A 26,421-nucleotide genomic window follows, 5' to 3' on the forward strand; every position below is an offset into this window, starting at 1 on the left:
AAAAAATAGCAAAAGCCCTTAGGAATAATAAAATAAATTAAAGATAAGCGAGAAGGTTTACAAAGTGGTATAAACCAAAACAAAGATTTCATAAATAAGTTTTCAACTGTCGAAAACTAATTTTAAAATGTAGCAGTTATTTCGATAACGATAACGATAACGCAATGTGACCGCATCTTAGTAGGCTTTTTGGCAAGCTGCCAGCCCTGGTTCGAAACAGCTGTCAGAGTGCGCAAAGCGAAAAACAAAAAGGAGAGTTTTACAAGATTTTTTCTAGCGTCGTTTTTTTGTACGCAAATATATATTTTTCTAATGGCGCCGCCGCCCAAAGTGATTGCCGACCAGGGCAGCGCCAGTGCCCGCAGCGGCAGCACCAGCAACAACAACAACAACTCGGTGGGCGGGGCAACCGGCGCCGTGCCCAAACAACAAACGCCCCTAAATGGAGCACCTGCCTCGGGAGCAAATGCATCCCCATCCACGGTGACCAGCAGATCAGCGCGTTCGCGACGGCAGCAGGAGCACCTGGGCGAACCGGACCTGGACTTTGCGGAGCCACTGCAGCGGGAGACGCTGAAAACACTGAACGTGAGTTAGCCTAGCCGCTCGGTTGCCATGGCAAATCTCCTCGAAGAGAAGACACCAAAGACCCTTCTCTTCTTCGATTTATAAATACACTTCGCACTCATCTCGGCCCGCAAAGATTTTTTATCCACTGGTTCAGTAGCGAAAGCGAACGCAACCGCAGCGGACAACGAATTTCGATCGGCCAGAGAAGTGCTTCTCCCTCTCTATATTTATATATATATATCTCAAAAAGATATATATATAGACCTAAAACGAGCAAAATTAGCGCCATACTCGTGATAGTACTCCTTCTTATCTTTGCCTGCTGTTACTTAAAGGATCTTCTCCAGCGCGCACGCATCAGCAACGGCAAGAATCGATCTCCGGCGGATCAGCAGCTGTCGAGCAAGGAAACCAAGTCAACTGCCCAGCAGCAACAGCAGCGTGAGACACTGCGTCAATTGGCCGCCGAGCAGAGCAGCTACGAGTCAGCAGGTTACTATTCATAAAGTTTACGGAATACACATCTCATTGGGCAATTTCCAATATCCGTACCTGGCCCAGCGATCGGCGGCATGGCCCACACAAAGATCGGTGCGCCAGTTCATGTTCTATAAATAAGACGCGAACGAAAATAAACGCCCACTGAGATGATGTAGTCCGCAGCCCACTCTGGCAATAGACCTAAACCTCCATACTGATCTTTGGCTATTTTCCATTGTAGAGCAATTGCAGGAACAGCAGCAGCGCTACCGATTCCCCGTGCGTCCCGTCCAGAGGGTTCAGCACCAGCCATCCTCGTCATCTAATAGCTCGGGCGCCCCCTCATCTTCGTCGGCCTTGCTGCGTTTGCGTCAGTCTACGCCCCCGAATGCCACAGTAGGTGTGGTTATACCAAACGCGACTACCAGCAACGGAAACGGCCATATAAGTGGCCCTGAGGAGCAGTCCACACAACTGACCCCCGCTGGACTGCACCAACTCATTCAACGACTCTTTGGAGTGAACCCTTTGGCTCCGAGACACGAAACAGGTCGCTCCCAGGTTGATGTGCTGCGAACCCTGCTCGGGCTGGACGAGAACTTAAACAGCAATAGACAACAACCAGGTGTAAACCTAGTGGAGGTGATTTTAATAACTCTTTATCAGATAAGCATCATCAATAATATCGAGATATTTATTCAGTAATATTTTATGTAGAACAGATCCCATCAGTTTCTAGTAATGCCAATTAATATCAATCTTCCTCTTCTTTCTGTTGCCTCAGCTCAACAACATGGTGCATGAGATCAACCCAAACGCGGAGCAGGAAGAGGGCATAGTAAATTCGACCAGCTTGGAGGATGTTGCATTAAGCGAGGTAAGTCTGTGAAACCAGCTATATAACCTCTAGAACTCGAACTCCTTTTACCTTGCAGATGAGCGACAACCGTGCCCAATCCATCCAGTCGCTGCACAGCGTCCTGGAGACACCCACGCCCGATACCACTCCCAGTTTCGACGAGCTGCAGCAGCGCCTGGAGGCCTCCAACAGGAACATGCAGCACCTGCAGGACGAGCAGGCCAAGTTGCTGCACATCCAGAACATGGCCAAGTCCCACCTCAGCGAGATGGAGCAGCTGCGCCAGCAGGCTGATCGCCTGCCCCACAACAGCAACGGAGGAGAGGCCCCGAAATACGAGTCCGTGCAGCAGGTGCAGAACGATATGGCCTCACTGGTAGGTCGCATGAAGAATCTCACCGCCTTTATACACAACCAGAACGAGCTGAGCACTGTGCTCGGCGATGATGGCCCCGAGATCCTGGCCGAGCAGCAGGCACTGCAAGAGAAATTGGAATCGTTGCGCACCCAGCGCGAGGATATGCGCAACCTGGTGGATGAACTGAACAGCATCAACCGTACGGCTAGGGAGTCGACTAGGGCCGTTAAGGAGGAAACTCCCACGCCTTCTCCAAAGCCAGCTCCTGCCCCAGTGGCGGTTAAAGAGCGTGTGGTGCCAGTGGAATACCAGAGGAATGTACCCATCATGAGGCAGGAGGCGGCAAATGCTGCTCAGCGAGCACTTCAAGCCCAGGCGATGATCAACCAGAAAACGGCGGATATTGAAGCCCTCAAGGCTCAGATGGCCCGGCTAAAAGGAATGCTGAACACTGTTAGCCAGATCGAGGAAAGTACCCCCAGCATGGGTGCCTCCTTGGAGCGGCGGAGTGAGGAGAGTTCCAGCGTGGAACGTGAGTTGCCTGAGGAGATTTCGAAGCGCGTTTTCGAACTTAACGATTTTACCTCCGAACTGCGGGCTGAGGCAGCTAGTTTGCAAAAGGAGCGCGACCGTATCCTGGCCCTGAAGGCGGAAATCGAGCGCCGCAAACAGCAAGCGGCCAGTGCAGTTCAGTTGGGCGATGATGCACTCAAAAGAAGTAGTCTTACCCCAACCCCCACACCCTTGAGACAGCATCAGGAGGAGGAGGAGGAGGAGGAGGAACCATCTGAGGTGGATACTTCCCTTCAGGCTACGCCCACGAAGGAACAACTTCGCAACGAACTGCGCTTGCAGTGCGAGCGCCTGCGCAAGGAGTACGAGCAGAAGCAGCGGGAACTGGAGCAGCGCTATGTGGCCAGCAACAACACCACCTCGGAGGCGGATGACGAGGGAAACGACGACACCGACAGCGACAAGTACTTCGCCAACGTACGTACCGCCTCCTCGGCGACGCTCAAGCGGGCTGCGTCCGCCAGCACGGTGGTGGAGCAGCGACGCGGTCAGCAGCCCAACATACCCCAACAGCAAGCTCCGCCGCCGCCGGCTCCTCCGTCCACCCTTAACGAAGATGATCTGAACGCAACCCTTGATACTCTGTCCTTGGGCAACGACAGCTTGCCCTCGAGCAGCAACAGGTCGCAGTACATGCCGCCGCCCATGGCGCCAGTGCCAGGAATATGGGGTATGTTTATACCCGTTACTCGTAGAGTAAAAGGGTATACTAGATTCGTCGGAAAGTATGTAACAGGCAGAAGGAAGCGTTTCCGACCCCATAAAGTATATATATTCTTGATCAGGATCACTAGCCGAGTCGATCTAGCCATGTCCGTCTGTCCGTCTGTCCGTCTGTCCGGATGAACGCTGAGATCTTGGAAACTATGAGAGCTAGGCTATTGAGATTTGGCGAGCAGATTCCTGAGCTTCTTACGCAGCGCAAGTTTGTTTCAGTAGAGTGCCACGCCCACTCTAACGCCCACAAACCGCCCAAAACTGTGGCTTCTACAGTTTTGATGCTAGAGTAAAAATGTAAACTGAAATGAATTGTTCTCATCAATACCTATCGATTGACCCAAAAAAAAGTTTGCCACGCCCACTTTAACGCCCACAAACCGCCTACAAACTTCAAAAAATCGTAAATATGAACGCGGATATCTCGGAAACTATCAAAGATAGAGTATTGGGATTTCAGATTTAGATTCCGTAGCCTTGTACGCAGCGCAAGTTTGTTATGCGAATATGCCACGCCTACTCTAACGCCCACAAACCGCCCAAGCCTGTGGCGCCCACAATTTTTATGCTAGATTAAAAATTTTAACTGAAATGTATTGGTCTCGTCAATGCCTATCGATTAATTCAAAAAAAAATTTGCCACGCCTACCCTAACGCCCACAATGCTTAAATCTGTCTTCCGCCGGTAGGTGGCGCATTTAAATCTCGCTTTGCTGCTTGCATATCTCCATTTCCCTTTGGTCCCTTTAGCTGAGTAACGGGTATCTGATAGTCGACGTACTCGACTATAGCGTTCTTCCTTGTTATATTTTCTTTTCTTATAAATAACATATAAATCTAACAAAAAGTTTGAGTACTATTCAAAATTGAAACATACATTTTGTTGAAATGACCTGAATTAGCTATGATTACTAGTATGAAAACTTATTTGTGTACCATTAAATAAGGAAATCTATAAAAATGGATTAGAAAATAACAAATACCTTCTCTTCATAAAAATATTTTAGAACCATTTTTACCACATTGAAAAATAAAAATACTATATTCCTTATTCCCACAGCATCGCACAACCCCGGAAATGCGTGGCACGGACAGCAACCGATCTATGGCCCGGCTGGCTCCAGCACTGGGACCGAGTTCAAGCCACCGCCAACAGCTGCGCAGGTGGGTTCCTCGAATGCCTCCGGATCGAACACCTCGAGCGATGCCGTGCTCCTGCAGCAATTCATGCAGACGCAGCAGATGTTGATTAACTCGGTGTGCCAGTGCAACCAGACACTATGGCATCAGCAGCGGGAGATCGACAACCTCAACAACCAACTGCATACGGTAAGAACGTTCTCCAGATTACCACGATTCACACGATCTAATATAACTTTTGTTACTTAGCTCCAGGATCGATTTAATGTGGTAGCTTGCCAGGATCATAGCTTCGGCTTGCGCTCAGAGTCGGTGCCGCCTCCGAATCTTCCGGTGGGACCCGGAATGGGTCAGATGCCCAACAATCTGTGTCTTGGCAACAGTCGTGCCCAGTCGGAGCAGCTATTCAACTTTGGCGCCCACCAGAGCGCCTTTAGTAACTACCAGCGCAGCTGTCACCGCACTGGCAGCGAATCTCATCATCATCAGCAGCAGCAGCACCAGACACAACCGTTTCTCAACAATGCCGCTCCGCCACCACCGCCGACGCACTACAACAATGAGACTCCATTGTCGCCGCCTACGTACCGCTCAAGTCCGGGTCCAATCTTTATGAACCATCACAACAACACGATCCACCAGAACAACTCGAATTTGCGAACCCAGAACCAGCATGCCAACAACTTGCACTCGTTGCCCGAGGGAGCTGCTGGGGGTGGAGCACCCGGTGCGGGTATCACCCTGAACAACCAGGTGCCACCCGGTAACCGGGCCAACAATTACTGGGACAACTTCCGCAGGTAATACTATAACTTTGGTGATGGTATTTTATTCGGGTGTTTGGTGAAAAGGGGTTAAAAGCAATAAAAATTAAATGAAACCATTTTGTCTAAAGTCAATTTTCAATTCTGTGCTTCGGTAAGTGCAACCAGGCGTTGCAAGCAAGTGTTCCATTAACAGAGTTGAAAGTGACTAACCCAAGATTAACTCCAAGTACTAACTACTCTTTCCGATTTGGATTAGAAAAAAAAAATTTGTTATGTTTGAAATAAACTCTAATTTTATTTTATAAATTGTTATTTAAGTTACTTAATTTGACCTTAATACTGGACTAACATCTGCTTGATTATTTGCTGACCGCTTGCATTAACCCATTAATATCTGTGCGCTTTTCCAGCCACTCGCGCCAGAATCTCCTATCAAACAAAAGCAACGAGGAGCTGAACATGGACCACCAACAGTACCGTCGACAGCGGGCGCCGCGTCCCAGCTACTTTGCGCCGCCCCAACTGATGGCTCCGCCCACGACCCGTGGTGGTCTGACCCACCAGCAGCAGCAGCGTCGCCACTTTTTCGAGACGCCACTAACCGCTTTGCATGGCAGCAGCGCCAATGGCAGCAATAACCTGAATAATAGCGGTAGTGCGGGCAGGAAACGCGATTGGCGGGAGGATCCCGCTCACAACCGCGACCATGACGATGAGGATGTCGATGAGGTAGAGGAGAACCATGATAACGCCATATTTGGATCGGGTCGGCGTCGCAACCGTCGGCGCCCGCAACTCTCCACGCTGCGAGATGAAGAGCCCGAGCAAGCTAGCTCCTCCAATCTGAACATGAACGTAAACTACGGCAACAGTCCACTGTATCAGCGGAACAAGGTGCCAGCAAAGCCCACCACTTCGACGGTTTCGCTGACTCCACTGCAGCAGCGACACCTTCGCTTTAATTTTGAGCTTCCAGCTCACTACATGGACTACATAGACCTGCCCCAGATGACTCCAGTGGATACGACTCCTATCCTAGGACAGGAACCCTCGCCCATGGATGAATCAAACGCCATGGAGCAAACCGAGGAAACTGCCTCCGAGGAACTGAATCGCAATCTGCTGGTGAATGCCCTGAAGAACGACAAGTTCACCACAAAGTTTTACGAATCCATTAAGGAGGATGTGTACCGCCGGCTGGAGACGCTGTTTGAGCAGCAGCAGCAACAGCAGCAACAAAATCAGCAGATGCAGCAGTCGCAAGAGCCGCACGGTCTGCGAAAAGCTCTCAACCAAGAGGAGACTGAGCCCACGGGCGACGTGGAGGCCACCGAGAGTCGCAGTGAGACGCCTTTGGAAGTGATGCGTCTGCAGCTGGACAACGATCGGCCCGAGGATGATAAAGGATCGCCAGTAAAGCAGCTGACTGTGGTCATTCCACAAAATGGAGCTGTCCTGGAGGATACAGCAGCCAGTGCATCTGGTGTTACCTCTTCTGTAAGGTCGGAAATTGAAGAGGTAAGAAAGCTTAGTATCCTTTCGAGACACACTCATCATTGGCGTCTTCCTTACTAGCAAATGCTCGAGGGGAAAGCGGAACATGCCTCTGGATCTGCATCAGGAGCAGGAACTAGCATGGAATTGGCCCCGGATCACGAACTAATCGAGTACATAATCAAACGCATTCGCAACCAGACGCACAACAATACCGTCATTAATGATTCCCTGCTGGCGGAAGTCTCCAAGCTGACGGCAACTGCTGCCCAGAACTCGGCCGCCAGTTCGCCACTAATCTCGCCCAAGCGCATTTACGCTAAGATCAAGAAAATGGATATGCCACGACAGCGTGACGAGTTTCTGCTTTGGTATCGCTCCTATTTGGAGCAGCTGTTTGTGGTGGAGCAGCCGCAGGACAGCTGTAAAGCCAAGCCGAAGGCGCCAACCACTGCTGCTGGCAGTCCGGCCAAGCAGACGAACAAGCGAGTGCGCGAGCAGTCCCAATCCCAGTCGCAGGACTCCAATAACGATGCCGACCTGGCTGAAGCTGACCAGAAGAATACGTCCTCGTCGGGAAATGGCGACCTGGAGTGCGAGAACAACGAGAATCCCGGCGAGGAAGCGGATGGCCAGGCTGCTGCAGAGTCTTCCGGCGCAGAAAAGCAAGAAAGCAGTCTCGAATAGACTATAGGATTCAAACAATCAAACACACATTCCTAATCTCACTATACATCATATGTACGGATATTCAAAAACTCATTTTTACGGATTTCGCAGACGTTAGATATTTTTTGTCCGTGTCCCTATTCATAGATCACATTTCATTTGGCTTATAGTTTTTTATTTAACATTAAATTATGCAACAATATTATATATAAATATACACTAAAGACAACAAGATATGTTTATAGTTTTGATAACAATTCCTGAGGGATGCTAGTTACTCCTGCTGGTCGTCATCTGCTCCAGCATGCGGTAGTAGCAGTAGCGACTGTCGTAGTCCAGGTCGTACCAGAAGTTCACAGCGATGCACTTGTGGCTCTGGGACACGTGGTGGAACCAGTAGTTGGGCAGGTAAAGGATGTCTCCGGCGTGAACGCGCACCTTCAGCGGCTTGGCCCGGGCATACTCCGGATACTTGGCCAAGTCAGGTGCCAGGGGATCAATGCTGACCCATTCAGTCCTCTGCTCGATGCCCTCCTCATCCTGCAGGGGTTCAATGTGGAATTGCCCACTTTCCGAGGTCCTGTACACGCCGGTCTTGTAAAGCCCTCGGGGCACACAGCTTAGTTGGTGCGGCGGGATGAGGATGAAGTCCTTGTGGCCGGAAATCACACAGTAAATGTTCTCGTATGGATCCTTGTGCATGGAGGTCACGGCACGCTCGTCGCCCAGCCAAAAGTTGACGGCGTCGGGCGGCTTGTTAAACGACTGCTGGGCAAAGTCCAGATCACTAATCCGCAGATCGGCCACCAGTTCTGGTAGGTCCACACTGAGGTTGGAGTTTTGCTTCTGGACGTAGTGGACGGGTCCTGTGGGATCATCCAAACGGCGGACCAGTTCGGATAGCTTCATTTGCGTCTCCAGCGGCAGGACGAAGTACTCCTGACCTTTTTCAGTGGCCAGACCATCGGCGTAGCCATTCGGAGTGATGGCAACGTCCACTTTCCTGTCCCCGAGAGCCTTGATAAGGTATTCCGGCGTCCATTTACCGATTGCAGGCCACGAGAGCGCCTGTCGGATGACTACCGGCTGGTTCTTGGAGTAGTAGTCGCGGCAGAACTCCAGGGCAGTGGGAATCCGATCCAGCTCCACTACACTGCTCCCGATGCACAGCTCTTCCGCCTCCTGGAGCAGTACATCCAACGCCTTCTTAACCTGCGACATGCCGGCAACAACAGATGTTCTCTGCACTGTGGCGTTAACGCGTTTTTCCATAGAGTGGACCTTCTCATGGCTGATGAGTGGGGGTGTTCTGAATTTCAGTGAAATTATCGCTTTTTTCATTTGTGAGCTTTTCTGATTCAATATGTAAATTTATATTCGAAAACTATGTACATATGTAATAATAATAGTAATATTAGGATTTACGTTGCGCAATGGTCTTAAAAATTACTCTTACGACACGTTTGCCAGTTAGATTATAGTCCAAACCAAGTGGAAAAATCCACCTTGTCAACTTATTGGTTTCTTTGCTATAATTGTTCAAATAGGGCAGACCAATCTACGCCATCTAGAATAGAATAATCTTTTGATCAAAGGCAACAGTACGTATGAATGATAAACTTAGAAAATGCTATAATGCGCACCGTTGGACCCTCAGAATTTCCATGCACATGAGGACCACCCTAAAGTACACTGTTTAGCTGCACGTTCACACTGGCAGAAACAATCGATGGAGGATGTCGATATTCAAACAGCAAGTCATCGATAGCCCCAACGGCGATTGGCCACCTCTAGTTGACGGTTGGGGCGACGCGAGTGTGAATGCGAGTGCGGGAGTTTCAAGACGCGCGCGAAGCTGCGGATTGTCGGATTGAAGTGCGAACTGAAAAGCAAATAAGGCGGCGCGTGTCGAGTGTTTATAATACAAACGATTTGTTTTCGAAAACAAGCGGAGTGTTTTTAAAAGACAATTACATTTCGTCAGCGGAACGAAAGACGGAGGATCGGGGTCACCTCTTTTGCATGCCCAACATCTGCACCACGGATGCGAAAAAGCTGATGCGATTTCAGCAACAGGTGGCGGGCAAATGGATCGTGTCGATGGGCGGGATTTTGGCGAAATTTAGACTGCCGATAGACTGACATAGGCCCATTATTATTTGCGGCCAAAAGGGGTCAGGCAGTGTGCGCGTGAGGAAATTGAATTGACTTGGCCACCGCCGATCCGAAATCGAAATCTGTGTCACAAATGTGGCACTAATAAATTATCGCACATTCGCTCGCCGCACTCGCGAGTGCTTCATTAATGCAGAAATCGCAAATGACGGAGAATATCTAGTTTTGCAGCGGCTGCGTTTGTTTAATTTTGCCAGGAACGTGACAAAAATTCCCAAGTGCCGCGTGGATCGGCTCCGTCCAAGTAAAATACCTTCATAAGTCTGCGAATCTACAAACAACAGGGAGCCACGCTTCGCGGAGCAGCGCACACACAAAAAGAACGCTAACTCCGTGGCCTATAAATATCAGTCTTCCAAATTGCCAAATCTAATTGCAGTCCAATTAGCAGCGGAGCGCCAATGAAGCGCCAGTGAAAGAGTAAGTACGACGCTTCTGAAGTCGAAGTTTAGATACGCTACCAGATAGTCCACAAATCCAGGGACCCTTTTCCTTATGCGTTTTATTTTTAAAACGTCAAAATTATGATAATTGCAATATTTTAATAATATTTTTGTAAAATAATCAATATTTATGAGTCATATTTTTGAAGAGCGCATTATAAGAGCATATGTTAATATATTTATTTATTTTTATAACAACTCACAACATCAATCAATTCTTTCTATAACGGGGTTAGAACTTAATACATTTAAGAAATTAATTTTCCTTTTGACTATAACATTTTTAAACATAACCATATGCCACCAAAAATATTCCATTCAAGACTTCACATCACAGATCTTATTTCCCATACATTCATTATCTGTATTTTTAACAAAAATACATCGAGTTACTGGTAACTTCGAGTAACAAGGTTTATAGATAGTTAACTAAATTAGAAATTGAACAAGCAAATTAAAATTCATAATAAATGGTCAAGACCGTTCCTATGGCAGCTATACACCAACAAGTTCCCATCAGAACTATGCCATTTTTAGCCACATAGCTGCCAATCATAACGGGTTTCCAATCTAATCTGCTTAAAAATAACAAAAATTTAAAATTTTGTATGTTAATAGCTTTTAAGCTGACGTTATGTCTATTTGACACTTCCGGTGATCATTTATAGAGTCAGAAATGTCCTCTTAACAGAGTTACAAAAATGTGACCAAAGTTTAAGTACTATCTTGAAGAGTATCAAAATCAACACACGCCAACAGTGCGTATGACAGTTCTTACGCAATTAAAATACCATCACACGCTGTAAGATTTACATAAATTCGGCCTGCAAAATTGATAAGCGTCATAAAAAGCATAAAAAAATCAGCTGCAACGGCTGTGTGAGTCAAAAACCATAAACTGAAAGGCAATAAGCCAGTGCCAAACAATGAAAAGCTCACAGAGAGCAAAGCAATTTTTCCACAATTTATTTAAATTTCGCATAGCTGTTGCTGTTGCAGTGCGAAACCCCGAAATGAGTCAGTCGCGTGGCGCTGCAGTTGCATTTGCAGTCGCTGCATGCCAGCGCGTACTTCTTTGTGGCGACAGAGGCTGCGCTGTCATAAGCACTTTTGAGGGGGGTCAGAGGAGGTAGAGGGGGTCTGGGGGCCGGCATTGGCCCACTGCTGCTACTAGGCGCGCTTTTCTCTTGCACCTCGCCGCCCCTCCCCTCCATCACTGACCACACTCAACGCCAAATCGACAGCCGCCTCCGGGCACAGCTGAGGCCAAAATGTTATAGCATTCTAAGACCACAAATCCATTCATTAACTGACTTATCAATAATAATAAGTTATTATACATTGAACTAATTTCATTAATTCGATTTATATTTAGTTTTCTTAATGTTATAGTTACTGTTTTGATGGCTAGCGTACTAATTAATAGGTTAATATTATATCTCTGGGTTATCTTGGGTGATATTTCTTTTGAATCGTGAAAAAACATATACTGTTTTGATTTCATTTATATAAAACAGTAAAAAAAACAAGAAACAAATTATTTAAGCACCTCTTAAAGTTGCATTGTCTTTGTATCAGAGAGGATATCCCTTTATTGGATCGTTAAAAAATCTCTTTGATTGGTATTCGGTTGCACTTCTTAAGTAAATCAATACAAATTTAAACGAAAATTCTGTACCACAAAATTTTATATTCGGATACTTTTCAGTGGTAAATATTTCTATAATCGATTAATATGGTTCGCAATAGTTAAAACAGAAAGAAACAGAAAGAAATGGACATCTAGATTTTGTTACTATAGTTATTATAATAACTGCTTCAAAAAGTGATATCAGTGGTATCCCACAACTCTTTATAAAAAAATTCAAAATCTAATCTGTGTGGCTTTAAATTCAATTTAACTCGATAAAATGCTGAAGGACACCTGTAATTGCATTTTCGTTCTGGATTTTTTTCGAAAAATGATTTTTGAAATTTATGATCTCAATACAACCATGCTCTATAAATATCTTTGGCTCTATTATTTTGCCCTCCATGGCTTAGTTGTCTGTCTAGCAGCTAGAGTGCTTTGCGTGTGGCTTTTTGGAATTGCATTCGGCAAACGCAAAATGATAAATGATTGATGCTCGTGGTCAGAATTCGCATTAGTCGGGTATTAGCCCGGCCTTTAGGCGGCGCCCAAAATTGTTGGGTGTGGGTTCGCAATTTTTGGCCCGCACCATGGGACACTGTTATCAGACACGTCACCGACTCACACGCACTTAAATTTAAATAGTTAAGTACCCGCAATATATAAAACTAATACTGCTGATTAGCCGCGAAACGGGGCCAAGAGATTATGCGTGGTGTTCAAGATGTCCCTTGCTGGAACGCAAATTACCCGCAAAATTACTCTTCCCCCTTTAAACCGCCATATAAATGGACTATAATCCGCACCACTCGTTACCTGCATGTCATTCGCACCTTTTACGTTGTCATGGAAATTTAATTAAACCTTTATGCAGATGGCTTTTCAATCGGTGGCCCCAACTTTGCCCCTTGGGGGAAAAATGTTGGACAAACGCCCGCTTATCACTAACAAAAAGGCAGCTCCAAATGTAAAACACCTGGGGGCGTGGCAGCAGGTGGGCGGTAGGTCGACATATGTTACATTCAGCTTGTCGCTTATCAACAACAATGGGGCACCCGGTTGAGCTGGCGACAAAGAGCCTCACCCACAGTTGGCACACTTTTCGGGGGCTTGGGACTCATGTGCACTGAAAAAGTATTCACCTTGAATTTTATAAATTTGAAAATCTGTATATTATAAAAAAGCAACTGTATTTAAAAAATATTTCCTTTGAAGAAGATAACTATTATAATTTTGTAGTATGAATCCCCATTGATTCCCAATTTCTAAAATCCAGGGCGAATTCTTATTTTTGAGTGTACCTTCATAGGAAATGGTTTTTTTTTGGGAAAGGGGCGTTCGCCCTTCAAATGGCATCCCATAAAAACGTTGTAGAGAAATTAACATAGCCATAAAGGGAAATTCACCAAGGAGAAGAAGAAACACCTTAACAACACGCGTGTTCGGGGACCCGAAAAGGAACTTTAATTGATAAAAAGAGGGTGGCTGGGGAGGACGAGAGGTTCCTTATCAATTCCAACTTCCCGAAAACCAAAGGCATTCCTGGCCTCATTAACATTAACATTAGAAAGGAAAGTGAGCAAGGGAAAAACAGAAATACATAGCAGCTCAAAGCGAAACAAAGTGAAATGAAAATGAAATTGTTGCGACTTAATTTCTCTTACACATTGTGTAATGGCTATATTTTATGCTTGCAATGTTCTGAGGGGGTAGCTTTAGGAAAACCACAAAAACAGAAATTGTTACGATATAGTTGGGGGTAGACTATAGGATACCCAATAGGCAGCAAGGAAATTTTAAAGGAAAAGTTAAGATTTTCCTACTGTTTCCAAATTGTTATCGGAATAGCACTGTTATATTGTATTGTGCCTCATCTCTTTTCTAAATTATACATTATGAATGAATTTGTTTTTTTTTAATAAATCTATGTTTACATACATTTATATTAATGTATATATTTGTTATTTTATTCGATTTGAAATATTCGGTATACCCCGGCTCTCTATAACTTCCAAGTGGAAAAACAATGGACATTTAGCAGGGCTTGTGGTGTGCTGAGGTTGGTCGAAATCGCACGGCCCACCTCCAGACCCATTATTGTATCCTGTGGAGTTCTGTGGGTGCTGGGGCGGGTGCTTCTATTTTATGCCCTGACATTTAATGCTCAGCCACCGAATCTGAAACCGAAACTGAGATTTAAGCGGGCCGCCGAGGCCAAGTGCAGGCAAATGGAGAGGAAGCTGAGCTGGAAACGCCATGGGTTTAATGCCCGCTTAACCCACTTCGGCTGACAAATGTGCAACTTTAAATCTTCTCTTCCAAAACGCTGGAACATAAATCATGCGACAGAGGAGTTGAATGGAGGAGTTTCCCCCTCCAGGAATCTGACGCTAATGAAGCCCCAAATTAGCGCTGCGAAAACTTTTGCGGGAACCTACTTCATAGCATGATTTTAGGCGCTCGCTATCGCGAAACTTAAGCCCCTTATCAGCTGCCAAAGCCAATTGATCATCATCAAGCGTAATTGGCTAATTGTCTGATATCCACGAGTGATGGCTCATAAAGGAGGTGATGGGTTGGGAGTTTCGTAATAAAGTGACCACGAGTTAGATCTTTCTTTGCGGACTTTCAGGGAAATGAAATCCGCACGGCGGCTACGTGAGCGCACTGCTTGAGAGGATTAGGATTGGCATTGGATTGGCCCGGTAACTTGGCACTGGGCACGCTGCAAATTGGTTTCGCTTTCGCCACAAACTTAGGTTCCGGTTCAAGGAAGGATGGAAGGGTAGTTTCACATTCCTCGAAAGATAAACCGAAGTACAGCGCATTTAAATGCAATTTGTGACAGTTTTCCTTTAGCGCGACTTTCAAGTGACACGCATACACAGCAGGGGCGATTTTTCTAGGTGGGTGGTGGGTGCAGCTGAGCAGTAGGGGGAAAAACCACCCGGTTTGGAAAAAAGTTAAGGCATGCCCTGGCACAAAGGAATTTTCTTATAATATTGCACGGAAATATGCGCAACAACTATAACACTGGAGATGGGCTGCGGGTCACGACATTCTGCCATAGTGGCCTTTAATTTGTTTCAAATATTTAAAAAAGTTAAATTAATTTACTCTTCCTACCATTTAAAATTTTTTTAACATACTAACGAAAGTCCTTTCCTAACAAAACTAACTTACAAAACCCTAGTTGTAAAAGTACAATTTTTGTAATTATCTTATACACCGCGAAATAAAGAACCTGAACCTGAAATCATATCTGTATGCTTCGTTTTCATAACTAGTGCTTTATACTTATGTTATCGCTGTTTTTAAATGTTAAGGACATATGATGTTTCGATTATAGATATCTTTAAGAATGTAGACTGATTTGCAGAGCAATACATTTTTTCTGAACTTGTCACGAGGCTCACGCACTCATCAGTGAGTTCTGCTTACGTAAATCTGCTTTATTCCAGAAATATACGAAAATCCTTCAAGCACACTCAAAGGAGCCGATTCTCGATAAACTTTTTTTTCCATACGTTTGAATGGATCGTCACTTCAGACAACATCTGGTACATGAAAGAGGCAAATTTCTTGGGAACTCGTATCTGTTAAGGGAAATGAGATAAGGATGGCCTTCCCACTCCTGATAGCTGGAGGACGTGCGTCAAAACTTTGGGAGGGCAAGGCCCTTTAAATTGATTTTAAAATAATGAATGAGCTCAACGCCTGACGCTCATCAATTTTGGCACTTGCTCATCGCCTTTTGCCCCCCATTTCACCCATATTTCCTGCAATGACTAATGACAAAGTTTCTCCTTTGTTTCCCTTATTCTTTTGGCTTTTTATTGGAAATGCTCCTCACAAGAAGGCGATGTGGTAGGCTCCTCGGGCAAAGGGTGAGGACTGTTGGGTCTCCAGGAAGTAGATGCCTGTGACAGGCGACTCCTCTGCTTGTTCTCCCATTTTGTGGGAGGTCCAACGGCAGTTGGAGGCACCTAGAGTTTCCACCGAGTCGCAGCGGGCGCTTACAAAGTCATTCTCTGGAGACCACATCTCCGCCAGCAGATCCAAGGATCTCTCATGCGAACAGGAGTTCGAGGAGCATCCTGGCTGGGTTTGTCCTCCATTTGGGTAGTAATCCACATGACCCAGCTGCTCCCAGGTGCCCTCTCCCCCGGCATTTGTGTGCACAACCTCAACGAACTGGGCATCGGAGGGGGATAGCTTGTGCTTCAGATCTTCGCCAGATGAGGGATCAAGGGCTGTGATTTGAGGCAACTGGCCACTCAGATCCTGCTGCACCTTGGCAGCCACTCCTCCAGCCAAATGGGCACCCTCAGCAAAACCCAAGACCAGGATGCGATCTAGTGGGACATCAAAGTAGCTGTTCAGAAGGATTACCAGATTGGAAACTCTATTGATAATCTCCGTTTCATTCTGGGCTTCCGACAGATCCACACTGATTATATTGCTGTCCTGCTGTTGAAGTCGGGCGGAGACCACAGCGGAGATTTCTGGGGAGGAACTGCCACCCAGCCAGCGGGGAATGTTTAAGCTGAGGGAACAAAGATCATTTTTAAGAAACTTAAGGGAAGCACTCATTAGAACCTATGACTCACACTATGGGATCGGCGGCGTAAAAAGAGCTCCTCACCAGAGACTCCACCTCCGCTTCAATTTGCTGGGGATTCTCCTGGTCGCGACGTGTGTTTAAGAGGAATCCCGTATCCCCAAAGACTGGAATAATATTACATTTCACTTGGGAACCAATATTATTTTTAGCCGGCATTACTCACCCGCCGCTATTGTGAGGGTCAAGCCCAAAGCTAGAAGTTCTACCGTCTGCATTCTTAATGTAACTAAAGTGGGGTATAAAGTTAGGAAGCCTTCGCCCCGAGGTATTCCTCAAAAGCTCGATAAGATTGCGATTAGTAATATTACCTTTGATAAGCGATCCCCTATCGCTAGTCATTGATCCACCCATCGTTGATGGATTGTACGCCTTTTCAGCCGCCAAAAACTGAAACCACTTGGCCACCGATTTTCACACGTTCCTCGGGTTTCGTTCGTATTTCTCTCACGCTGAAATATTGTTGTTTATGGCTCTTGTAGATTGTCAAATTAGTCAGCGGCAGTGGAGCTGCATAGCAAGTGCCGGCACTCCCCTGCCCTCCACTTCATCCGTTTCGATTGCAGCTGCATTTGCATGGCAGACAAATTGCATTTAATTGCCCGACAGCCTCAAGAGTCGAGGGCCCCCGGCCTTTCGAGTGGGTTGGAGCTCGGAAAATGTGTGGCAACTTCACGCCAATCCCCAAACCAACTGCCTGCCCTCCACCCCCGGAATAGACGTTCCACCCCCATCAATGTCAGCAGGCAAAACAATGAAATTGGCAAATTAAACTGGAAGTGCAATGCTACAGCTTCACTGAGAATAAAAATTATATAGGGTTTGGTCTAAGATTTTTAGATAAATTTATAAGTCTTAAATAAATAATAATAAAAGACTTACATTTTTAGAACTTGTTAAGAACATTATTTCACGGAAAACGTCAGTTAGAAAATCAAGAAGAATCAAGAATAGGATTTAACTTAAATAAAACATATAAACAAAATATTAAGTATTTAGTTGTACTTAAATTAAAGTAGACGTATCAGTACAGAACTTCTAGAACGGAGCTAAAAGTTGATAACAGTAAAATATCAATATTTGAGCATGCTCGCTGATATTAAAAATAGTCCAAATAATCTGACGAGTGTCATATAAGAATTTAGTATTATTTAAGTTTTATTATAATAACAACCAAATGTATAATGTGTAATAGATCTGGCTTCCAAAAAACTATCTGGTTTTGCAATTCATAAGTTTAGTATCGTTTTGGAGACACTGATTATTATTTTGACTAGGCGCCGAGAAGTACTCTTTTGGTCCTTAAACTTCTTTGCAAAGTTTGAAGAGTGGGTGGGTATCTATGGGACTTAAAGAAGTTTTTATTGTTTTTGACAATACTTATATGGATTGTTTTTTCTACTTGATTGATTTTAAGACTTTCTCCCAAAAATTAAGTGAACCCTTGATTGTAAGAGATTTTTATGGCACAACCCTTAAAGCGTTTCCTTAAAGAAGATATTTTCCGCCAGTGCTGCAAATATGCCTGACTCTCTTTGATTAGGCTTCTGTGTGGCAAGTAAGCCATAATCTGATGGATGCAGGGCAGCAGGTGACCTCGCATGCACGGCAATTTGAAACAGTATCCTTGGGCAGCTTAGGTATTCGGACAAACTGGAGCGGAAACGAGAACTTTGCGTACTTTTGTGGGATGCCACGTATGCTTTTGGTTTTGGGTTCCCCCAACGGTTTAGCGGATAAATCGCTTGCGAAATTGTTGTGTCAAGTGCAGGCGGTGTGCCCTGCCCATCCTCCAAGCCCATCCACTTCATCTCCTTGGATTCTGATGGGGCACAACAATTAACCGGAGATCCGGGAACTCCCTTCTTTTGCCGGCTCAATGGGCACGTCACGGGCTTTTGCTAGATTTACGGCCAGAGCAGCGTTATTAAACGATGCCAGCGCCAATGTCGGCCATTTATAACATTGTCGCTATATTGTTGGAAATGTTGGGGGAGTTGGGATGGTAACTGGGGTCAGAGCTACTTGTATTAGCATAAATAGAACGGCATGCGGCACGCAACGCCCTACAAGCCCAATAATGGAGCGCATCTCATCCAGAAATCCAGGGGGGGAACTTTCAGCTTTGGGGTCAAAAGGGAAAGTCAATATGCCAGGCTAACTTTCAAGTGGTTTTGGAAGTGCAGCTAGGGAAAAGAACTGAGGGTGGCTGCTGCTGCCGCTGCTCGAGTCAATATAATAAATTACTTTGATAGCTTCAAGAAGTTGCAAAGGTTCTGCCAATATTCAATACCCCTCCAGAATCCAAAGGGCGTGTGAAAGAAGCAATCAGGCGTGGAGGGAGTGGGTTTCGTGGACCCCAGTGAGAGATGTGGCAGACAAAAGGCAAACAAAGACATTCCACAGGGGGAACTAGGGAGTGTGGTGGAATGGGGGATTGGGTGCTCCGGTGGCGGGTCTATCAGCAACTTCCCATACAGCATCCGAGCGAAAATCACACATGATGCGTCGCCGTTTCTCATAAAAATTTCATTACATTGGCCCAAATGTGTGGCAAGTTTAATATCGGTGTATTTCAACACATTGTTAAGGTTGCGCACATAAAGAAAGGTCCCTACCAAATAGCTTAACGTACTTTATCAGCCCTTGGCACGCCCCGAAAACAATTAGAACTGTGATGAACGAGCTGCGACTTAAGCTTTACGTTAACTTCTTTATTACCAAACATTTCTTTACAAAGAGAAAAATGTAGACCACTTCGACAAGGCAATTTTACTTTATACCTTTTTATTAGGACTTAATTTAATCCAGACAAGATAATCATTTTAAGATCCTTGTTATCACCAAAATAGTCTAGCATAGTTGGGCGGGGGACTTTATGGCAGCTTACGTTTTAAAACGAAATATAAAAGAAAATCATCAGAATGTACGAAGTTCTATATTGGCTTCTGTTCCATAGTAAACTTTTAAGGCCGAACGTTTTGTTAAACCTTTTTATTATGACAATAACCAAATTTAAACTAGACAAAATAAACTTTTTAAATGCTTGTTATTGCCAAAATTTTTAAGCCTACTTGGGAAGATAAGCACGAAGTTGACCAAGTACTTTTTATACGTTAAGAAGTCAGAAAAAATTTTGAAAGAATCTTAATGGCTAAGGCCTGGATAAAATGAAATATAATTTCATAGTTGTTGTGTTTTAAAGACATACTTCAATGTAAAATATTTATTTAAATTTAAATATTAAATGACAAGTAAACGATTAAGTGGATTTCGTTATGTGTTGAATGGATGGCTCTATATATAGTATAGTGTATAGATAAAATCACTTGCAATTCATAAGAATTTCGAATTATTTTACGAGTGAAAGTTTTTTACAAATGCTCTCTTATTATTCTGAGAAAGATTTAAACACGTACAAGGTATATTGTATTAGTTAATATAAGTAAGTCGCATAACAAAATGTGCTGAAGTGTACATAAATAAAATCTTTTGCGTCATTCCGGCAGCCATCTTTTATGAAGCCTCCGCCAAAGTATCCAGCATTAGTTTATGTGTTATTTGCCCCCAGTATATGTGTGTTGGCTTTCGGGGTGGCAGGATGTTCAAAGTACACACATATGTGTGCCCCCGCATAAATCAGAGGCAGTCCTGCATGACCGAGTATCTTAGCCCTGTGTTGTTACAAGTCTCAAGTTAAGCGACGTGGTGATTAAAGTCCTCTCTACTTGCAGAACAGGAAGGGAAGGAACTCTGAAGGGGAGCTGGCCAAGACGAGAACGCAATTAACTAGAACACAACAAGACTGAGGAGGGAGCTATGCAAACTCAACAAAAATGTTGCGTCTCCTCGAAGGATCAACATCTGCTGCCAAGGACACTGTCACCCGAAGGGGAACCCAATTCCTTTTAAATTAAGCGCCCCCCAATAAAGGAGCAGTATCTTTGCACGACTCCCGTCCCCGCGTAATGTTTGCACACCCCTGTCCTGCGCCAGCTGGAAACTACCAAACAGAACTGCTGCATCCACTGCTCCTCCTTCTCCTCGTCCTCAGCCCTTTCCGGCCCACTTATGGAGAGGTCTTCACGCTGGGCTACCTCACGGCCTCGCAACGGCGACCGGGTAACCTGGACTACAATCGACCCGGCCTCACCATCTCCGGCGCCATCTCGCTGGCGGTGGAGGAGGTGAATGCCGGCCGCCTTCGGGAACGGGGTCACTCCCTACAGTTTGTGGTGGCGGAGACTTACGGCGAGGAGGTGGTCAGCATCCGGCAGACGGCGGCCCTGTGGACTCAGCAGGTGGCCGCCTACATTGGCCCCCAGGAAACTTGCGTCCACGAAGGACGCATGGCAGCCGCTTTTAATCTGCCCATGATATCTTATGTAAGTTACATGAACGTCCTGTTTTTGTAACTCATCCATATTTGTAATCCCTGCTAGTATTGCACCCACCGTGATCCCTCGAACAAGGCTGATTTCCCCACCTTTGCGAGGACACGACCGCCGGACACCCAGATCTCCAAGTCCGTGGTGGCCCTTTTGCTGGCCTTCAACTGGACGCAAGTGAGCTTTCTGTACTTGGACGATGCCAGTGGTCAATATCAACCCGTGGCCGAGACCATCCTTAGTACTCTTGGGGAAGCTGGCGTTAGTATACGGGACGTTCGCACCTGGAACACCATCTACCATCACGGATTTATGGACAATCCTTTCGAGGCGCTGGTGGAACAGACCTTTGCCAACACGAGGAGTAAGTAGGGGAATACGTAAAAGCCTGTTCCGATTTTAACTATCGAGAAATTTTGTATAACTCGATTTCACTTAGAATCCATTTTTATGAAACTTTCAAAACTTTAAGACATGATTATATCATCTGAACCGCTCTAAAAATAAGATATAAATTTAAATAATATTAAAATAAAAAAATTATTTAACCGATTTAATATTAACATTAAGTAAAACTCTCGAAAGTGAAACCGGAACAGGTCTGATACATAGAATACCATATTTACTCATCACGTCTTATATCTTCCTATTAGTCTATCTCATTCTGGGCCACTATTATGAGCACGTTGGCCTGATGATGAGTCTCCAGAAGAGGGGTCTTCTATCTCGGGGTGATTATTTCGTCATAGGCATTGACATCGAGCAGTACGATCCCGCCAAACCAGAAAAGTATCTGCGAGGACTCCTGCTGGAGGATGTGGAGCCCTTGGCCGTGCAGGCCTTTCAGTCCTATCTGGCCATTGTGCCCACCGCCTCCGTCTCCTTTGCCACTTTTGCCAATGAGGTTTGTCTGATGACAGGTCATGACAGTGATGTGATTGATGCGCTGCATCCGCCTTTCGCCCATCTCATAATTGTCATGGTCTTTCGCCACATTGACCACACATTCTGACCCTCATTTCGGCTTGGTTTTTCAGGTCAACAAATATATGGAGCGACCGCCATTCAATTTCCCCAATCCGCTGGGTCCCTTTGGTGGCGTAAAGCAGGTTGGGCCACCATGAAACCGAATACCCAAAACCGAAACCATTTAGTGACCTCCAACCTTATCCCTTTTGCCCACAGATAAGCGCCGAGGCTGCCTATCTCTATGATGCCGTGCATCTGTATGCCAAGGCTGTGCTGGAAGTCCTGGACTCGGGCGGAAGGCCCAGGAATGGAAGCGCCATTGTGGCGGCCATCAAGGGCTCCCGATATCGCAGCGCCATGGGGTGGGTAGCATCCCATTTGACAGCTAATCCTCAGCTTAAGCTCTCTTTATTTTCCAGCTATCACGTTTATATCGATGAGAATGGCGATGCGGCTGGAAATTATACAGTATTAGCCAGGGGAACAGTGCGGAATGGTCGCAATCAGACGGTTCTGGGCCTGCGACCCGTGGGCACCTTCATCCACCGGAACAGCAGCTTCAGCAGCATCAGCCAGGCACTGCCCGTAAGTAAAGCCCTGTCTTCTACGCACTCCTCTTGTAACTTGCTCTCTGCCAATCCTATTAAAATCGCTTGGCCCCTTCAGCACCAGGTAAGCGCTTTTGCCCCTGTCCAAATAATCACACACCCTTTCCAGATTTTCACCTGGTATTTTCATTTAATCCTGATCTATATTTTCTGCTTTCCCACAGGATCTCAAACTGTTTAGCCCCATTGAATGGGTGGGTGGTTCGCGGCCAGCAGCTGCCCCTCGCTGCGGATTTGGTGGCGAGAAGTGCGTCAGTGAGTATGGGATTTTGGTGGCCAGTTCCGTGGGTTAACCCAAGTCCTCCTAAATCACAGATTACACTGGCGAAATTTCGGCGGCCATTGCAGGAGGTACTCTATTGCTGCTCAGCTTGGTGTCACTGGTCCTCTATCGCAACTGGCGCTACGAACAGGAACTGGACAGTCTGCTCTGGAAAATAGACTTTCGCGAGGTGCAGATCCATGAGAACGAGAGGGAGCAGCAAAGTCAGAAGCAGACGCGCGTAAGTCCCGGTCCCTGTCATCTTACCACTATGACAGGGGTATCTAGCCTAATGGGCAGTACACACGGAAAAAACTTAACTAATAGTGACAGGACTCAGTGATTCTTTAAATGATATTAAAACCTAATTAGCCGTTAGGAGTGTTAACATAAATAATTTAAGTCCCAAAAAACCATGTTCTTGGTTCCTCAGTAATCTCTTATAAATATAACTTCATTGAAATAATATTTTATACGATTGAAGCTTAGTTCTCAAAAATTCTATTACAAAAAGGACAGCGAATAATGTCATAAACAAAAAATTTAATGAAGATTTAAAAAAGAAGGAAAAAAGACATGTGTATCCAATAGAATCAATTTACTTATTCAGTTTCTCTCGGTGTACCCAAGAATATTGGTTGGTGTTAGCTGGGGAACGGAGTCTACGTTTACTATGTGAGAACCTGTCAGGAGAGCAGGCAAAAGCTCTCACATTCCCCCTGTAAAAGACTCTTCTCCCATCATTGCATGTCTGACAACAGCACTTGCTAAATCACTTGCCGCGTCGTCTTCCTCCGCAGTCCACCCATCCGCTGATCCGCACCAGCCAGGTGAGCCTGAGTTCCAATCCGGACGCCGACTTCCGCTACACGACCATCTTCACGCCCATTGGACTGTACAAAGGTCAGCTGTATGCCATCAAGAAGGTGCGAAAGAAGAGTGTCGACATCACGCGGGAGATGAAGAAGGAGCTTAAGCTGGTAAGTTGGTTAGCTATAGTAATCTCTAAATATTGTAATATATCTAAAACTTTTCCAGCTACGAGATGCCCGGCACGATAACATATGTGCCTTTATAGGCGCCTGCACGGATCCCCCAAATATCTGCATCATCAGCGAGTATTGCACCCGAGGCAGTCTTAAGGTCAGTTCCCTTAGAGACCCAAAAGCATCCCCTTTCCAAATCCCCTCTCCAACTCCCTCCCGTTACAGGACATTCTGGAGAACGAGGACGTCAAGCTGGACAACATGTTCATTGCCTCCATGGTGGCGGACATTATACGCGTGAGTGCTGTAACATTATACTAATGGCCGTCCCACCCACTGACCCACTCTTTCCCTATCCTTTTTTCAGGGCGTCATCTATTTGCACGACTCGCCCATTCGATTCCACGGCGCCCTGTGCACTTCCAACTGCCTGGTGGACTCCCGATGGGTGGTCAAGCTGACGGACTTTGGCCTCTTTGCCTTCAAACAGGGCATCGAGGATAGCTCTACGGATATGCAGCACATGTCGGCCAAATGTCTGAGTGAGTGATTCTTCCAAAATAGAATTGGGTTATTACTGAAATCAAGAAGAAAATATTCTTAAAAACAAGAATGCTTCAGTTCTAAAATCAAGAATAGTTCGCTCTTGAAAACAAGAAGAGTTCGTCAGGGAAAGAGAGTGCGCTTACTCTTCTTAATTCTTGAATTCGAGAATTATTCTTCTTGAATAATATGAAGTCTCATAAGAGTGTTCTCAAATCAAGAACCTTAGAGCATGTAAAGATTAAAACCGAGAAAAGTTTTTTCTGAGTGTACTTTTATTACCCTTTAAATTAACATTTCTATTTCCATTTCAGAGCTTCTTTATCGGGCTCCGGAGCTGCTGAGACAGGGACCATCTTCCCTGGTGATGGGCACCCAGCGCGGGGATGCCTACTCCTTTGGCATCCTGCTGTATGAGATGCATGTGCGAAGGGGACCCTTTGGGGAGACGGGTCTAACACCTATGCAATGTCTCCAGAAGGTCCTTCAGCCCCAGGATCAACTTAATCCATACAGACCCTCTTTGCAACCCCTGGAAACAGCCTTCGACTGCGTCAGCGAGTGTCTAAGGGAATGCTGGGCAGAGAGGCCAGAGGATCGTCCGGATTTCAAAACCATCCGGACCAAGCTGAGACCACTGCGCAAAGGAATGAGACCCAACATCTTCGACAACATGATGGCCATGATGGAGAAGTATGCCAATAATCTGGAGGCCCTGGTCGATGATCGCACGGATCAGTTGCAGGAGGAGAAAAAGAAGACGGATGCCCTGCTCCACGAGATGCTGCCACGCTGTGTGGCTGATCAGTTAAAGAAGGGTCATAAGGTGGACCCGGAGCACTACGAACAGGTCAGCATCTACTTCAGCGACATTGTGGGCTTCACAGCCATGTCCGCCGAGTGCACACCATTGCAGGTGGTGGATTTCCTCAATGATCTGTACACCTGTTTCGACTCCATCATTGGTCACTACGATGTTTATAAGGTTGAGACTATAGGCGATGCATATATGGTGGTTTCGGGACTTCCGCTGCGAAATGGTGACCTGCACGCAGCTGAAATAGCCACCATGTCGTTGCACCTGCTAAGTGCCGTTGCCGAGTTCAAGATTCGCCATCGACCCACCAATCGGTTGCTCCTTCGGATTGGCATTCACTCAGGACCTGTTTGTGCCGGCGTGGTGGGCCTAAAGATGCCCCGCTACTGCCTCTTTGGGGATACTGTGAACACGGCATCCCGGATGGAGTCCAGTGGTGTCCCGTTGAAGATCCACTGCAGTTGGCAGTGCAGACAGCTGCTGGAGCGACTGGGAGGCTATCACTTCCAGGACCGAGGAGTCATCGCCATGAAGGGCAAGGGTGACCAGCGAACCTATTGGTTGCTGGGGGAGGATGAAGAGGCTCGCACTAGACGCACCTACGAGCGATCCCAGAGGAGGGGATCCAGGGCGCTCAACAAGTTCATCCAGGGAACCATCAAGCAGGCCCAGGAACAGGCCAATGACTATGGGATACGCTCTTCACTCAAGCAAAAGACTCTACCCCGAAACTCCTTGACCCGCTCCTCCAGCCTGGAGTCGCCTAAGAAGCTAAGATTTGCGGCTGGTAGTCTCCTAGAGCATCATCGCTATCACAGGTTTGATAAATGGTTAATCTGAAAGTCATGGCCAATAAAGATTAACCATCCCATTTTCTTTCAGTGACGAAGCTCTACTAGAAGTAGACTCCTACACGGGATTGCGAAGATCATCGGGAGGATCCACTCAATCCAGATACGAAGAGACTACCCTTTCGCTGACCATCTCCTGCCAAAGTATTGAGATCGTGGGTGGCCAACAGCACAGTAAAAGGCGACCCTCCTCATATCCCACTGCCAATACACCGCTGCTCATGAACCATGTGGAGGTCTAAGCCGGAGAAACCTAGTACTTATTTAACCCAACTACAGGGAACTTAGTGGAATTTTTGTGTTCAGTATGTCTAGCCAAGTATTTGATATCGCTTTTAGTGTCTGTAATGTAAATGTGGTAATCGTAGCATCAGCATATTGTGAGAGTGATTATAAATCTAGTCGTTGTTTAAACACATTCATGCGCTAACCTAAATCAAATAAAAATAGTCAATAACCTTAACTAATTGATATGAATAAATGAAATACCGAAATGAAACG

At 45.9% G+C, this 26,421-nt stretch overlaps 4 protein-coding genes across 8 annotated transcripts; 2 read left to right on the plus strand and 2 right to left on the minus strand.

Annotated features, from left to right (window-relative positions):
• Positions 1–225: 225 nt before the first annotated feature.
• LOC119552914 (putative uncharacterized protein DDB_G0271606) lies at positions 226–7,856 on the plus strand. Of its 2 annotated transcripts, none has more exons than XM_037862850.1 (9): positions 226–588; positions 906–1,062; positions 1,292–1,692; positions 1,835–1,927; positions 1,986–3,510; positions 4,618–4,886; positions 4,947–5,497; positions 5,875–6,982; positions 7,040–7,856. In XM_037862850.1, exons 1-9 carry the CDS (start codon positions 313–315, stop codon positions 7,643–7,645), a joined length of 4,986 nt encoding a protein of 1,661 aa, XP_037718778.1. In that variant the 5' UTR covers positions 226–312; the 3' UTR covers positions 7,646–7,856. The 2 variants fall into 2 exon arrangements, with proteins under 2 accessions (XP_037718778.1, XP_037718779.1); XM_037862851.1 differs by having other exon boundaries at positions 918–1,062.
• On the minus strand, positions 7,791–8,881 carry LOC119552915 (bifunctional peptidase and (3S)-lysyl hydroxylase Jmjd7). The gene has a single exon (XM_037862852.1). It carries the CDS (start codon positions 8,846–8,848, stop codon positions 7,898–7,900), a length of 951 nt encoding a protein of 316 aa, XP_037718780.1. The 5' UTR covers positions 8,849–8,881; the 3' UTR covers positions 7,791–7,897.
• A 575-nt stretch (positions 8,882–9,456) lies between these two features.
• LOC119553116 (speract receptor) lies at positions 9,457–26,404 on the plus strand. Of its 4 annotated transcripts, none has more exons than XM_037863295.1 (16): positions 9,457–10,222; positions 20,231–20,881; positions 20,939–21,248; positions 21,538–21,788; positions 21,922–21,993; positions 22,070–22,215; positions 22,273–22,438; positions 22,520–22,525; positions 22,626–22,716; positions 22,777–22,964; positions 23,485–23,703; positions 23,762–23,866; positions 23,935–24,006; positions 24,077–24,251; positions 24,567–25,887; positions 25,952–26,404. In XM_037863295.1, exons 2-16 carry the CDS (start codon positions 20,465–20,467, stop codon positions 26,160–26,162), a joined length of 3,750 nt encoding a protein of 1,249 aa, XP_037719223.1. In that variant the 5' UTR covers positions 9,457–10,222; positions 20,231–20,464; the 3' UTR covers positions 26,163–26,404. The 4 variants fall into 4 exon arrangements, with proteins under 4 accessions (XP_037719223.1, XP_037719225.1, XP_037719224.1 ...); XM_037863297.1 differs by having other exon boundaries at positions 23,524–23,703; positions 25,952–26,402; XM_037863296.1 differs by lacking the exon at positions 22,520–22,525 and having other exon boundaries at positions 25,952–26,403.
• On the minus strand, positions 15,697–16,714 carry LOC119553119 (pancreatic lipase-related protein 3). The gene is made up of 3 exons (XM_037863306.1): positions 16,663–16,714; positions 16,486–16,603; positions 15,697–16,421 (listed from the first exon to the last, which is right to left on the minus strand). The coding sequence occupies exons 1-3, from the start codon at positions 16,712–16,714 to the stop codon at positions 15,725–15,727; spliced, it is 867 nt and encodes a 288-aa protein (XP_037719234.1). The 3' UTR covers positions 15,697–15,724.
• Positions 26,405–26,421: the final 17 nt, after the last annotated feature.

Source organism: Drosophila subpulchrella, chromosome 3L, assembly GCF_014743375.2.
Source record: "Drosophila subpulchrella strain 33 F10 #4 breed RU33 chromosome 3L, RU_Dsub_v1.1 Primary Assembly, whole genome shotgun sequence".
Lineage (NCBI taxonomy): Eukaryota > Metazoa > Arthropoda > Insecta > Diptera > Drosophilidae > Drosophila > Drosophila subpulchrella.

Bases quoted from the DNA above. Each gene is read 5' to 3' on its own strand.
- LOC119552914 (XM_037862850.1), top strand. From the start codon at position 313: ATGGCGCCGCCGCCCAAAGTGATTGCCGACCAGGGCAGCGCCAGTGCC. The intron at 1,063-1,291 runs GTTACTATTCAT...TTTCCATTGTAG, and splicing joins GAGCAGCTACGAGTCAGCAG to AGCAATTGCAGGAACAGCAG. The intron at 3,511-4,617 runs GTATGTTTATAC...TTATTCCCACAG, and splicing joins GCCAGTGCCAGGAATATGGG to CATCGCACAACCCCGGAAAT.
- LOC119552915 (XM_037862852.1), bottom strand. From the start codon at position 8,848: ATGTCGCAGGTTAAGAAGGCGTTGGATGTACTGCTCCAGGAGGCGGAA.
- LOC119553119 (XM_037863306.1), bottom strand. From the start codon at position 16,714: ATGCAGACGGTAGAACTTCTAGCTTTGGGCTTGACCCTCACAATAGCG. The intron at 16,604-16,662 runs GTGAGTAATGCC...ATATTATTCCAG, and splicing joins GACCCTCACAATAGCGGCGG to TCTTTGGGGATACGGGATTC. The intron at 16,422-16,485 runs GTGAGTCATAGG...TTGTTCCCTCAG, and splicing joins TACGCCGCCGATCCCATAGT to CTTAAACATTCCCCGCTGGC.
- LOC119553116 (XM_037863295.1), top strand. From the start codon at position 20,465: ATGTTTGCACACCCCTGTCCTGCGCCAGCTGGAAACTACCAAACAGAA. The intron at 21,994-22,069 runs GTTGGGCCACCA...TTTTGCCCACAG, and splicing joins CCTTTGGTGGCGTAAAGCAG to ATAAGCGCCGAGGCTGCCTA. The intron at 25,888-25,951 runs GTTTGATAAATG...ATTTTCTTTCAG, and splicing joins GAGCATCATCGCTATCACAG to TGACGAAGCTCTACTAGAAG.